General features: G+C 49.6%; 1 protein-coding gene across 1 annotated transcript in view; it reads right to left on the reverse strand.

Moving 5' to 3' along the window:
• Nucleotides 1-10,864: 10,864 nt before the first annotated feature.
• HS3ST3B1 (heparan sulfate-glucosamine 3-sulfotransferase 3B1) overlaps nucleotides 10,865-15,139 on the reverse strand; it is a 29,466-nt gene continuing 25,191 nt past the window's right edge. Inside the window, exon 2 of the mRNA XM_038157357.1 lies at nucleotides 10,865-15,007. Coding sequence (XP_038013285.1) covers nucleotides 14,389-15,007 — 619 coding nt within the window. The 3' untranslated portion in view covers nucleotides 10,865-14,388. The remainder of the gene's footprint in view (nucleotides 15,008-15,139) is intronic.

Here is a 15,139-nt window from a genome sequence, read left to right on the forward strand (position 1 = left end):
CTCATTCCAACTCGCTGCCATGGGCAGGGACACCTTCCACAAGACCAGGCTGCTGAAATTTATGTGTGAATTGCTGGGCAGTGCTTTGAGGAAAATTGCCATTCAATCCAAAGCAAAGCTGTTTCAGGCTCAGGGACACCTGGACACTGGCTGGGCAGCCCAGGGCTGGCTGCTGACATGCACACGGCTGCCCCAAGGGAGGCAGAGCTCAAGGGGGCTGCTCAGCAAAGTCTTCCATAATTTGCCATTCCTGAGGCAGAGTCAGCCCGGCTGACACCCAGAGCTGCTCCTGGAGGAGATCCTGACTTCAGGCGTATCTGAGAAGTGCCTGATGCTGCAGAAGGGGCTGCAGGAGCTGTGCTGCAAGCCCCAAGTACAAGGTGGTGCACAGGACAGAATTAATGGGTCTGCTCTGAAGAAGAAATTCTCTGTTCTAGGGAAGGAAACAGCTTTGCCTGATGAAAAATTAAAGAACCCCTGGCCTGGTGGTTTCCTCCTGGGGTGAGTTAAAGCAGCAGCCTGAAGAGAGAGGCAAACCTTTCCCCTTACACATTAACAGCACATACACTGCCCATCTCAGAGAGTTTCCTCAACAAATTGTCCTCTTTGTTCCCCTAAAATCCAGGGGGATGTTCATCCCTTCCCCTCTCCAGAACAGAAACAACTAAAAGAGGAACAAATCTCAGTTAATATTTTGCTGAGACTCAATTCTCAGAGCTGCACCACCCCGGACTGAGCCAACCCAGCATCTCCCTCATGTGGCACGAACGTTTGCCACTCTGATTTTGGAGGGAAGAGTTTGATGTGGGCATTTCCTGCTGGCTGATCGAGGTTACTGTGCAGTTTCTGAGAAGAGAAACAGCTCCTTTGGGATTTCAGCATTTCCCCAGGTTCGAGGGGATGGAGCCCTGCTCTCCTCAGGACTCAGCTCTCCCTGGAGTAGAACAGGGATGACAGAGACCTTGCCCAGCTGTGGGCACGCGTGGCTGGCACCCCACGAGCAGAGCTCTGGCTGTGCTCTCCCAGCCCTCTGCCCCTTCCCAGAGGAAGACCCAGCTGATCTCTCTGCCGTCCCAGCACAGGGAGAGGTCAAGGACAGGACTTGACACGGGGGTCTGACTGTCCCTGCTCCATCAAGCACCGCTAAGCCCCGGGTAAACCCGATGGGCTGCAGCAAATGGAGCAGCAGCGATGCCTGAGGAGCACGGGGGGCTTCCTTCAGACACTGCAGCTCTGCTACCAGACACAAACACGGGCACGAGCTTTCCATTTTCTTCCATTGCCCACCTTACAAAAATAAAACACAACACGGGTCGGCCAGTGCTGGATTCCTGTTTTTACGGAGCCCATCCTGCCATGCTATTGCTCCACAAGGACGTTACGGATGCCATTTAGAGATCAGGTTAAAAACAAGCCCCAGCCACTCCATAGGCAAGGGCTGGGCAGGAGTCATTCCAAAAGTGGTCCCAACAAAACCTAATTCTGCCTGGCCACATGCTGGTGAGGCCAAAGCAGCAATCACTCTGCATCCTGGCTGTAAAATCAGATTAAACAAAAGATCCCGTTTCACCAAGGGCCTAATACTAATTTGTGTAACATTTCCATTATACAGTGCTGCCTACAGAAAACATGCACTAAAGCACTTTGACAACTTAACAAGGAACATTCCAATAGGAAACATTATTAGATTTTCCTATTAAGCTGCTAGGGGCACGTGCTCGCTTAATAGACATTAATTACATTAGCAAGGCTGCAAATTCAGTCCTCGTGGAATCCAAGTGACTTTTACAAAACGGACTCAGTCCTGCAATTTCTGTAGGGACACAAGGAAAAACAAAACACAGATAGAAAATTGGAACCAAGCCACTACGTCACCACTTTTTCAGCAGTGGCTTTAAAACACTTTAATTTATTGGCATGTTTTGCTTTCACATTTCCAGAGTGGAATTTTCACAAATTTCACAGCTTGGCAAAATAATTGCAGACAGCTCAAGATATTAGAATAATGGATTTTTTTTCTTGCCAGTGGAAAGAATGGTTGAAACAACAAAAAATCTGAGTATTTCAGTTCAGTCTTTTTGTGAAAATATTTGATATTTCCTCAGCATGTGCCTGTGCCCAGTTACATTCAATGGGGGTTTAAATACACACTTTGAGTTAGACATATCCTGATTAGCCTAAATCAAGATCAAATTACAGAGGATTGTTGACAAATCATCTCAGACAACATGCAAATGCAAGTGGAACAGGATATCGCTTACACCCAGCAGATTTACTCTTTTTGAGATCATTAACTCTGGCCTGGATGTGTCAGGGCCAACATTCAGGGCTCTGCCCCACAGGCAGGGCAGCTCACCTCAGCCGTAGTTTGGGAGTATTCCCAGTTTTCTGCTGACTGCTGAGGGAGCCAACAGATGGATTTGAGACTCCACAGCTACAGACATTTGTGTCTGGCTCTGTCACTGATGTTTTGAAGGTACACAGGAGCAGTAAGGACACAAGGGATTTGCTCTGAAGAGTTTTGGTGCAATGAACTCTTCCCACATTTTTCCCTCTCCTGGTTTCCTCCTGAGTTCCAGCTTGTGTTGAATCAGGATAGGGGTGCTGGCAGGGAGGGAAGAGGGGAAGGAAGAATCTTCACTAAATACTTCAGTGAAATTGTCTGAGAGTTGCCAGCAAAGTGTGAAGCTCTGGGGTGCCTGATGTGGAAGTGTTATGCCATGTTTCCCTCCTATAATTACAATTTCATCATGTAATAATGATAGGTTGTGGTTGCTTGTGAACCTTCACTGCTGCAGGATGTTGGTCGTTAGAAAGACCTGATTGATCACTGGAGCTGTCATTTGACCATGCAGACCCCTTCCACCAGCTTTCAGAAGGAGAATGAAAGTATTTTTAAAAAAAAGCCTTTAAAAGATCCAGGTTACTCTCAGGAGACTCCTGGCCCCTTCCTACCCTCATTGTGCCAGCTACCAGAGCAGGAGGCTGCTGAACAGCTGTTTCAAAGGCATCATTTGGGTGCTGTAAACCTCCAGAGACCCTTCCTCACCCCTCCAGGGGGGAGGCACTGGTGAAGGACAGCAGGGATCCCCCCCCTCAGGCTCCACAGGGAGGGTTTCAGTTGGTGGCTCTGACATCAGGACAGTGTCTGCTCTCTAATCCCTCCAGAGAGCAGGGGGCCAATCCTCAGATGGGATTTGTATCTGCTTAAATGCTTTAAAGAGCTGTGGGCTGAGAGCCAGGAATCCACCTTTGACTGCAAGCACTGCCACAGGCTCCTGCCCCTCCTTGGGTGATGCCTTGGTGCTCGTGGTGCAGGGGTGGAATTTCTCCTGTCTGAGCGGCAGTGCCTTTGGAGGCTGGGACTGACCATTCTGCAGGGAAGCTGTCCTTCCATCCCAATGGGATTCAAAGCGACCAAAGACCTCTTGGAAATTCCTGCAACAGCCACAAGGTCCTCACACTCCAGGCTTCATCTCTTCCCATCCCTGTGGGAAGCTTGGCAGTTTCACGGGTGGCTTTAGGCACTGCCTGATGTCAGTACATTAATAAACAGAGATCTGCTCTCTGACAGGGACACAGCCCTGCACTGTGCCAGAAGTGTTGTCAAGCAGCTGTAACTGCCTGTAATTGAGCTCTCAGAAGTATCTGCCCCGAGGTGAGCCAAGGAGAAATTTTACAAATGAAGATAATAGATGTTTATGTCACACACACACACGCACAGAGCGAGCCACGATCACTCACTTGATAAATCCACTTTCAGCAGTGCTTGCAGCAGCTTTGTCCTCCACAGCTGAACTGGGGTCTCTCTGGCAGCATTTATGCCTCAGCAGGCAGGGCTGCTTCTTGCCCTGCACTGAGCCATGCCTGGAGCAGGTCACAGTAATCCATGTAACAACATCTTTATCCCACAATATTCATAAATTTCAGCAGATTTCCAGACAGGATTCATTATCTTCAGGCATTCACCAGAACATCTGGAGAAACAGGGCCAGGCACATTGTTAACATCAATCAATTCTGCTCCCTTGAAGTCAACACAGCTATGCCACCTTGCCCTTGACAAGAATTAGTCAATCTTTGCTAAACTATAAGCTGTTCCTGAATTTACTATTTATTCCCAGGTCACATAATTATTTAAACTTTAAAACAGGAGAGTGAAAGTGGTGAACAGCAAAAAAAAAGATACACATGGATCCATCTGTGGTATCCAAGTGCTGCTTCAGAATTAACAATTCAGGACTTCTTGCTGCTGTGTTTTGAGCTTAGAAGCTCCATAAGTGCAGGTCCCACCAGATGCCATAAACCCCACAGGAGCCACTGAAATTACTCAGGCAGCTTCAGCTGCAGCATTGAAATGGGGCTGATTTGTACCAAACTGAGGGTTTGGCCTCCACCTTGGAATTTGATACAAAGGCTTGGAAAACAGTACAGTATTGTTCTGTGTCCCTGCCTGAGGATCACCTGAGCAGACACAGCCCATGCTGCAGGTGGAGATGCAACATGTAGAATCATGAAATGGTTTGGATTGGAAGGGACCTCAAAGATCACCTGGTCCCAAATTCCCTGCCATGGGCAGAGACACCTTCCACCAGACCAGCTTGTGCAGAGCCCCTTCCAACCTGGCCTTGGACATTTCCAGGGATGGGGCAGCCACAGCTTCTCTGGGCACTTTGTGCCAGGGCCTCACCACTCTCACAGGGAAGACTTTCTTCCCAATGCTTAGTGTAAACTTGCCCTCCTTCACTCTGAGGCCGTTCCCACCTTGCCCACATGACTGTGACCCCAGGTTTTGTGTGGCTTTCTGCTAAATTCTGCACTGCACTTCACCAGGGATGCCATCCCTGTGCTCTCTTGGTGCTGATGGGCCCCAGGAGATTTGTGCTTTGGAGCTTCCCCCTGGCAGAGCAGTCCTTGGCCTGAGCTTCACTCTTGCCATCATTCTCCCCTCCTCTCAGCCAAGCCCTGTCTGACACTTCTGCAGTCGATCCTGTTTTAGCCCATACCTGAGCAGCCCTTCAGGTGGATTTGGATACCAGCACAGCCCAGGGGCTTCAGCACATCTCCCTGTGTGCCTGACAGAGCTCACCTGCAGGCCTGCTCAGATTTCAGCTGGGACACTGGGCTTTTACCTGCCTCCTGCTGCACGGACACATCCCGCTGCCAGGGTCCTCACCCCGGGTCCCCACTGTCCCAGCTGCCTGCCTTCTGCTGGGCCAGAATTAGCACAAGTGTTAGGGCCACTCCATTTTCCAAAAAGATGTTTTCTTAGTTTTAGCTACATGGAAGTTTCTGCAAAGCAGGTTTTTGTGTGTGAAGTGGATTTTCCATAGGAAATAATGAAAATCTGGGAAGGAGAAATGAGTTAAAAACTCCTTTGGGTTTTAGGGGCATTTTCCTTGTTTGGCTTTTTGATTTTCAAGTTTTGTTTTGGCTTAGGAGGAGGGGAGAGGAGACGTAGAGTAGAGCAGCTCTGCATCTCCTACAGCAGGATGTAAACATGGTCTGTCTTTGCCCGCTGAGATGTGGGATCCTGGACTGGGAGCAGATTTGCCAGAGCCTCTCCCAGTCCTCAGCAGAGACAGATCATGGAGCAACCAGAGTCCTCCAGCCTCCTGGGCTGCAACCACATGAATTTGATTTACCTGCTCACTTTCCCCTTTTTCCTCCCTGAGCTCAGCTTTAGAAATTCAGCACTGGAACCTGGTCATCCAGGAAGGCACAGGTAAAAAATATGCTGGTTAGGGCTGGGATAGAGTTAATTTTCTTTACAGTAGCTGTTACAGGGCTGTGATTTGCATTTGTGCTGGAAACATCATTGATAAGCCAGGGATGTTTCCCCTACTGCTGAGCAGGGCTGGCACAAAGTCAGGGCCTTTTCTGCTGTCCACCCCACTCCATCCCACTGCTTAGGAGGCTGAGGGGGCACAAAGCCTGCTGTAACCATACAGCCCCTGAAAGATGTTGCTGAAGCACCAGGGAAATGCTGAACTGCAGGTGACTCATCCCAATTTCACTCCTGGCGTGAGTTCCACAAGCTGTGGCCAGTCAGCCATATTCAACCTAAATTACACATGCCCACATGTCAGGGTGGGCATGGCCCAATGAGTTTCAGAAGTGCCCTTACATACAAGATACCTCTAAGCAGCCCCAGCCCACGCAGAGGACACAGAAAAGCAGCATTTGTCCCTGTGCAGTGCTCCCTCTCCCACTCTCCACACTCCCTCCAGCCATCTGCTCACTGCCTGCAGCTCCCTCCCAGCTCGCCCTTTGACGGCAGCAGATCTCTGCCAGCTGGGGCTCTGCCTGCCTGGCATTCCTGGCTTGCTCCTGCTGCTCCCCAGGGAGCTGCTCTTGCTGTCTGCCCGGCTCACCTGCTAACCAGGTTCCCTTGCAGCTGCCTGGAAGTGGCAGTTCCTCCCATGGGAGATGCAGAGCTTTTGGTGGCTGAGGGCAGCAGACTCTGCTTCTGAAGTGCTTGGAAACAATGGGATTTTTCTGGAGGTCAGGCCAATGTGTGTAAAGCATCCAACACTGTCTTGCCTTTCTGAATCACCTGGGTTCCTCTGCTCTGTGGCTGGGACTGGCCCTTTCACATGAAGGGTGTTTGCTGGTGTCTTTAGGTTATGCTCAAGGGCTACACTGCTACAGAAACCCCAGCAGAGCACAGACCTCCACAGATTGACCCTGTTCACCCATGGGCAGCAGAAAACAAAGGTTCATCTCCTTGCCCCTGGAACTGTCTGGGATCAGAGGTGGGGTACTGGATGAAAAAGCAGTTCTGCTTGGGAGCACCCTTGGGGCTTGCTCCAGGGACTTGGAAACAAGATGAACTTGAAAAAACAAACACACAAACCAAAGCAGTAAAGCAGGAATACAAACACTTCCAATCACCAGGGCGCACGTGCCTGGGACAGAACTGTGCATGATCCAAGTGAAGGAGCCAAATTTTAAACCTCAGCAACAGCCTGTGCTATGAGAAGAACCAGGGATCCTGGGAGAAACTGAACAGCCAGCAATGCTCAGTGAAAAGCACTTGAAAAAAATTCCCTGAGAAGTGCAGGAAAAGGCCTCTTTTTTGATAGACTAAAAGCCCAAACCAGAGCCTGAATTTCCAGTGTGATACTAAAAGGAATTTCACAGGGAGCAAGGATAAGCTGAAGTCCTGGGTAAGACCTGGGCTAGAGCCTACCAGAGTTTCTGGGAAGGGAGGCTGGAGTTGTGCCATGAAACCTAAGCTACACTCCCTGCCCCCTTTCAAGGGAGATGCAGAATTATCCAGGGATTCTCTCTTTATTAAAAAGAAAAAACGTTTTCTTTGTTTCAATGCCAAAAAGTTATATAAAAATAATTCATGGCCAGATTAATGACAGAGAGTAAGTCATTAGAAATCAAAAATGAGATAATTCTGTTGTAGACATGAGTGATGGTGAGAAATAAATTATATTTGGCTGACATTACTTAATTAGCTGGAATCATGGCGCTTTCTTAAATTTTCTTTGGTGTAGCTTTTAAGGTTTTGACACATCAATTCCCAGCTAAATAACCTCAATGTCAAAGCAACCTCTTGCATCTTCTCTGCCAAGCCATTTTTGGAGCAAATTATTTCAAAACTTCATCCCTTCGTTCAGGATTTTGGTGGCTACCAGCACATGTCCTGTAATTTCTGGCAAAAGGTCAATATCCAGATTCTTCCTGAGGATAGCTGGTACCAATATTCTCCCTACCAGTCCCTGGTGGGGTGGGGAGAAGATCAAGGAAGAAAAACGGTGATGCTTTCACTGCGGAGAGCAGCCCAGATAGCCAGGAACCCCTAGCACTGCTGCAGTGCTGCTCATCAAGCATCTCAGAGGACTCATGAGCATGAATTAAGCCTCACATTTAGAGCTGACTGTATAAATAGTTGCAAATAACATTCCTGGAGGACAACGCTCTCCAGTTCTTAAGCAAATTGTTGCAGGGAGAGTGGCTGATTCTTGCAATCCTATCTGTAAGACCCTTCTCAGGGGGAAAAAGTAAACTGCAGAAGCAGAAGTCAAGGTCTGAAAGTCCTGCAGGACCGAATCAGGTCTGCTGGAAAATAAGGGAAAGCAGCAGGAGGAAAAGAGAGCAAGCAGCTTGGTGAGAAGAGCTCAGAGACAGTGAGAGCAGCCAGCCTACGAAGTGTTTGGGACCACCTGCTGTCACAGTGAATTAGGCTGTAGGACCCTGCAACAATCAGGTGTTTTAAAGAAATTAATTTTAATCTGTAAATAAAGGAGTGGGGGGAATCCTGATTCACAGGAAGGTCTGAGGACATGCAATGGCCACATGGTATTACCCCAGCTGAAGGTACCAGCTCTAACATTTGACACAGAAATTCCCCTCTCTAATAAAAAAGCCATTTAACAAGGTGCTGAACAATTGCCTTGCACAGAAATGTTTGAATGATTTATAACCAATTAGTCACTATTACTACCTTTCTAAATATATGCATTAGGAAAAGTTTTAATACCATGATTCTTAACCATGGAGAGAAATTGAAGAATAATAGTTTAGCTTCAAATAAAGCAATTTACAGACAGATTTAGTGGCTAGGTAACATTTTTGAAGGGGAGAAAAAAAACCCCAAAAACTGCAATGCCCTGGTTGTTGGGGATCTGGGACTGCCAGCAGCACAAACTCCCAGACATTTGAACACCGGGCACAAGGAAAATACACATACACAATAAAGATACCGTCCTGAAAACAGGCCCCAGTAAAAACCTCAAGCTTCAAGGTGCTTTCAAATGAATAATTTTGGCCCAAAGCTCAGTAAATGTGGTTCTACCTGTGAAATCTTCCAACTTTTTCAATGTCTTTGTTAGCATGGATTCAACTCCAAGACTTACCAGCACGTCTTGCCCTCACAGATCCTCCCCAGATCTTTCCCTAGTGCTCACACGCTCTCCAGATTATGCTTTGTCATTTCACCCTTCCCTCACCTTCCTCAGGGAGGTCTCAACGCTCTCTGAGTGCCACGCAGGGATGTTCCTGGCAGCAGCCTGTACCCCTTCAGGTGGATTCCTCCCTGCTCTGTGTATTCTCATCCCCGCAAGGTGATGATGCCATCAGCCACCATCCGGGATGCTGCCATCAGCCCAAGCATCACCCTAGAAATGCCACATTCACTTGCACAACCCAGGGACCTGTTTGATTTCTATGTTAAAGAAATTGCTTCTCACCTTTCTTGTGTCAACCTGGAGATAAAGTAAATCCACCTTGGCTATCACCATGCTTAGCAGCAGTGTTACAACAGTCTCACCTACCTCTTCATCAATCCATTCGCCTTCAGGAACTTCCTCCTTCAGCTGAGGTTCCAGATCTGCAAGAAGACCCTTCAGCCCATCTTCTTCAGAGCAAACCCTTCTCTGTATCCAGGCCCCCATGAACCACAGCCATCCTTGTCCTTGTCTTCTGGATGCTCTTGCCAAAACAGCCCCTGAGAATGGTCCCCAAACCAAACTGGGGAATGAATCCACAACACCCACAAGCCCAGGTACAACTGGGAATAGTTCTCAGGGATATACAGAGGACAGGGCAGATGCTGAACCCCACAAGGACTCCAGGAATCCCCTTCCCTTTCCTCTGCAGCACCAACCTACCTGTGAAGGAGAAGCACCCACAAGCTTTCCAACCCAGAACTGAGCAGCTCACATAACATACAGAAATGAGGGACAGGGGTCCACGAGCTGCTGTAAAATCAGGAGGAGCTCAGAGCCAGGCTGCCTCCAGGACTGACATCTGCTGGGGCATTCACACCTGGTTTGGAATGAAATCAAGGGGAGGTGAGAATGAGGTAAGGAACAGCTCAGCTCCATCAAGCTGAGGTCATCCAGCTGTGCTGCTTGAAAGCTACATGGGAATGTTAAAGTAAAATCTACATATTTTAAAAATGAGACACCTATAGAGTTTAAGCATTGCCAGAGTTTGGGAACAGCTAATTACAGCCCTGACCAGCTGGAGGTTTCCAGGTTAAATTCTTCCTAAATGGCTAAATTAAATCTTGTGCTCTGTTCTGACTCCTTCTCTAGAAGGTCTCTGAAAAATGGACAATCTGAAAGAGTACCATCAATTACTCTGCACCAGATGCAAGGCTTGCAAAGAAAAATGAAATTATTTAAATTCATTTTTAGTGGCATTTGGTACATTATATAAATCTAATTCTTCAGGGGCTGCATTGTATAGCACTGGCCTGGGACTCCTCTGAATTTCGTGGTAATGAAGTTTTATGCCGAAAAATGCTGAGGCATTGCATTGCTCAGCAACAGCAACCACTGGCCCCAGAGGCTGGATCAGCATCACTACAGTAGGAGTAAAGCTTTGGAAAAGCGACTTGGCACTGGGGAGGTTCTCCACTGCAGCAGTGAAGGAGCATCTCTGAGCCCATCAGTGTCGCAGCCCTCGGAGGGCAGTCCCCGAGCCGGTGCTGGGGGCAGCTGTGTCCAGCAGGGCAGCCCAGCCCCACACCCCTGGCTGGCAGCCCCCAGACCCCCCCCGTGCCCCAGGACAGCCCAGCCCCACAGCCCTGGCTGGGCAGCCCCCGGACCCCCCCCCATGCCCCAGGACAGCCCAGCCCCACAGCCCTGGCTGGGCAGCCCCCGGACCCCCACGTACCCCAGGACAGCCCCACAGCCCTGGCTGGGCAGCCCCCGGACCCCCACGTACCCCAGGACAGCCCCACAGCCCTGGCTGGGCAGCCCCCAGAGCCCCCACGTGCCCCAGGACAGCCCTGGCCAGGCTCGCGTCCCTCGGCCTGGCTCAAGCCTGGCTCCTGGGCTTTGCCCTGGGCACCCTGGCATGGACAGCACATCCAGCCCTCCCGAATGAACACAGCTGTGCCTGTCGCTTCGGAAAATAGAGTTTTTATTTGTTCATACAAATAGTATGAATTATCAGAATTTCATTTTCCTAGAAACATCTTTCTCTGTGTAAAATTAATTTGTGTTGTACATACCACAAAATACTCCATATACTTTTTTTAGATTTTCTTTTTTGTGGCTTTTTTTGTTTGTTTTCCTTTCTATTTTGTTCTTTTTTTTTTTTTTTTTTTTACAAATTGGCTACTAGACTATAGAACCATGTTACAGACAACACATCACTAATAGCAATACTGCATTTCTGAATACAGGACTGAATGAAACTCAGCCATAAATTAAAGTTACAATGTGAAAAAAAAGAACTCAACCAAACTTCTAATCACACCTCCAAGCTTAATTTAAAAAAAAAAAATAAGGGGGGTATTTTTAAAAAATGCACTGATTCCAATATTAGCAACCAGATGAACACCACAGAGAATTCACCTTCATTGTCATATTTGTTAGGTAAGGCTTTTTTACAATAAAAGTCTAGTGCAGACTTCATTATGAAGGATATTGAGACAATTTGCTAATGGTTAGAAGAGTTATTCCTCACTCTCTGTATTTCCACTCTCCAACGAGTTTGCTCCACAGGAGTTCTTCACAGCGGGGCTTGATTAAGCCCACACTCTGCTGTGCAGCTGAGGAAGGCATTGGGATAGTAAAAACTTGTTTCCAGGAAAGCAAGGAAGACTTGCAAGGGGATGCGAAACTCTTCAGGCATCGAGCAGCCGGCACAGACCCTGGAGGGAAGCGCCTGGAAAGGAGCCCATGCCAACACACAGCTCCTGGAGGCTGCACCAGTGAAACACTGGGGGATGGCACGGCCACGGTTGGGAGCTCACCCAGGGGCCAAGTGGAGAGGTCAAACTTCTTTCCATGCCTTGCATAAGCTGCTAGAAGGAAGACTGAGGCTTTGAGAACCAAAAATCTCTTGTTATTCTGCCAGGAATATTTTCTTAGTGCCTGCGGCTCCTTCCCCTCAGTCACCCAACAGTGGCAGGGTCTGGGATAAAGCAGACATATTCCTGCACTCATCACCTGTCCTGGCAGCAGGAAACAGAGCCAGGGACTTGGCTGGAGTTGAAGCCAAATCCCTCAAAAGTGCATAGATCCACCCAGCTGCTCAGGGATTTTGCAGGACAGAGGGAAAGCAGGGGCTGTCAGCCTGCACAGCCCAGCAGGTCCCTCATCCCGCCTGAACCCTCTGAAGTCAGACTGCACTGGCCCAAAGTGTCATTTCTTCATTAGAAATGGCTCAGGGCAAGAAGGAGAACTTCCCTGTTTGTGGGAAGATGTGTTTGGAGGCAAACCCCAAGGAGGGATTTGGGTCCTGCTCACAGCAGCTTTGTAGGCAGCTCAGCCTGATGAGGTTATGCTTAAATCTCCCTTTCCTTGAGGTCACCCACATGCACTCCACCTCAAGTGTGAACCCACACACGAGGGTGCGAGTCCCTAAATCCCTCTGGAAGTGTGACACTGCTGAGCAGGCCAAAAGCCCTCAGGTTTAAACAGAGCTCTGAAAGGCAGCTCCCTGGCACCTGCAGCAGACCCAGAGCCAAGCCTGCTCTTTGCTGTGTCTGCTGCAGCAGGACAGACCCAGACAGAGCAGCCCAGGCTCTGAGGAACACTTTCCTCACCCAACAGCCACAGCAGAGAGATGGAAGGGGCAGGCAAGAATGAGGAGGCTGCAAAAGTAAAACAAACATTTGGGAAGCACCACTGAATGGGCCCCACCACAGCAGGGCACAGCTACAACGGGCAGCTCTGAGGGGGAGCTACGGGTGACGATTGAGAGGTGCAGGGCATGGATTTCTAAAGGCAATGCATATGAAATTAGATGTTCTCCCCAGTGGTGCTTCTGTTGCTCCAGTTTCGCTCACACTGCCCCTGAAGTGCTCCCACGGCAATACCAGGAGGTGCTCGGTGCAGTGCCTCGTTGCAGGGCTGCAGGTGAGGTGCGGGGAGCTCTGCTGCCCAAAGACATCAGAGCTCTCTTTCTGGTAAACATTCAATGAGAAAATCATTTCTGCTGCCACCTTGCTCTGAAGGCGTTCCAGTCAAGCTGGCAGAACCTCTGGCAGCAATGAGAAGGCATCGGACACAGAGTGCTCATCAGGACTGCCTGAGCTCAGGAAACACTGGCAGAGCTCTCAGGACAGCCCGCCTAACCTGTCCTGGAGTGCCACTGCAAGTGCATACACCCGAGGAGAAGGATTTCATTCAGGTTAATGGTTGCATGTTTGGAGCCTCCTGTCCTGCCTGGCTGCTCAGCCAGGGCACCCAGGGACTGCCAGGAACACCCCAAGCCCAGCGTGCCCAGATTCCCAGTGCCCAGATTCCCCCCTGCCTTCCTACGGATTCACCCTTGTTGGTAAAGCAGCACTACTCCCTGGCTCTAAGCAAACAGTGCTCCTTGGGAGAGACCACAGATAGGGTGCTGGAGCAAAAACTGATGGGAATTAAGAGGGCTAAGGGAGACGTTCCCCAGCCTCACATACTGGGAGGTGCTGGGGTGGCCGTGGGGCTGGAGGTAACAGTGCCTGTGCCATGTCCTGGGACACGCTCCGTGCTGGGCACGATGCCAGGCACACACCTGAGGTTTTCCCAGTGGTTCTGCTGGTGTCTTTGGTGGGTGGAGAGTGCTGCAGGCACTGCCATCTCCCAGCAGTGCCTGGTGTGCATGGGTGCTCCTGGAGCGACACTTTCTGCAAGTCACTCTGACCAGCACCACACATGTCACACAGACACGGCATTTTGCATTTGTCCTGCAGTAAAGACTTTAAATGCATAGAGGGATTGTGGGAAAGAACCTCCTGGACAAAAAGCAGGAAGGAAAACTGTACTGAGGAGAGCTCTGTCCATGCAACAAGCTCTGCAGCTTCTGTGCTGGAGAAAGAGCACATTGCCCTCCTGGCAATCCTGAGCAGGGGCCCTTGGCTTGGGGTTCCCAGGCTTACAGCCACTGGGAAAACATGCTGCTGCTCAGCAGAGGTATGTGGGGTGCAGAGACGCCCAGCCTTCCTCCCACCCAGCCCAGAGAAACACCCCCAGGGCCATGGGACTGGCCAGAAAATTGTGGGATGAGGGAGCACAACAGCGGAGCAGAGACTGGGACACTGGAATAGGGAAAGCAAGCGTTTATAAAGGCCAGATACCCGTAACAAAAATAAACTTGTGCTTTCCCTCCCTCCCTTCTTTTGATTTTTAAATACAAATTTTGTTTAGGAAAAGTGGAAGCACTGTCTGTTACAAACCAAACCAAAGAGAAAGAAGAAGGGCAAAAAAACAAGGAAAGGAGAGACATTAGAATCAAACACCGTGGAATGTTAAACAGGTTACAGGCTACCGTTCTAGCCAGTGTGGTTAGGCAGCTTAGTGAATTAATTGCTTAGGAATTAAAAATAAATTATTATAAAATAGATTTCTGTACATTTTACATACATATATATCTCTTTATATAAGCAAACCGTGCTGGGCAAGTAATAGCAGGGGGCTTTCCCATGCCAGGCTCAGTCCCAGCCGAAGTCCTGCCCTGTCATCTGGTAGAACTTCATGTTGAAGGGCCGGTAGAAGTCCCTCAGCCTCTGCACCACCTCCTGGTCGATGTCAGGGTGGGTCCTGCCTTTTGTCTTCCCCAGGCAGTGGGGTTTGCTGCTGCCCTCTGCCTTCTTCAGGCACGGGAAGCCCTTGGTTTTGTTGAAGTAGAAGTGTTTGTCCGTGATGATCCTCTTGAGGCCCAGAAAGTCCTGGACCCTGCCCAGCTCCCCTGCAGGATCGCTGATGAGCCTCTCCCCGCTGACAAAGAGGATCTGCCCGATGGGGAAGTGCAGCAGCCAGTTCTCCAGGTGCTTGGCGTAGATGCCAATCTGGATGGCGCTCCACGAGGTGTCGATCAGGCCCGTAGTCCTGTTTTTGAAGGTCAGGCTCTCAAAGGTGGGGATGTCAGGCTTCTTGGAGAGCGTCTGGGTGTAGTCCGAGATGGCTCTGGTCACGGGGTCCCGCACCACCACGATCAGCTTGGTGCCCCTGGACATGGAGGAGATGCGGGCGGGGGCCTCCTTGGTGACGAAGTAGCTGGGGGTCTTCTCCATGGTGATCTGCCCCTCCAGGGTCCTGGGCATCAGCTCCCTGCCAGCAAAACACACAGACATGGGTCAGAAGGGCAAGGAAGAGGAACAAAAAAATCCATACGCAGTTACATGTATGCTCACACACAGATACACAAGAATTCTTCTCCCTAAAATGCCTTCACATGCCATT

This window comes from Motacilla alba, chromosome 18 (genome assembly GCF_015832195.1).
Source record: "Motacilla alba alba isolate MOTALB_02 chromosome 18, Motacilla_alba_V1.0_pri, whole genome shotgun sequence".
NCBI lineage: Eukaryota > Metazoa > Chordata > Aves > Passeriformes > Motacillidae > Motacilla > Motacilla alba.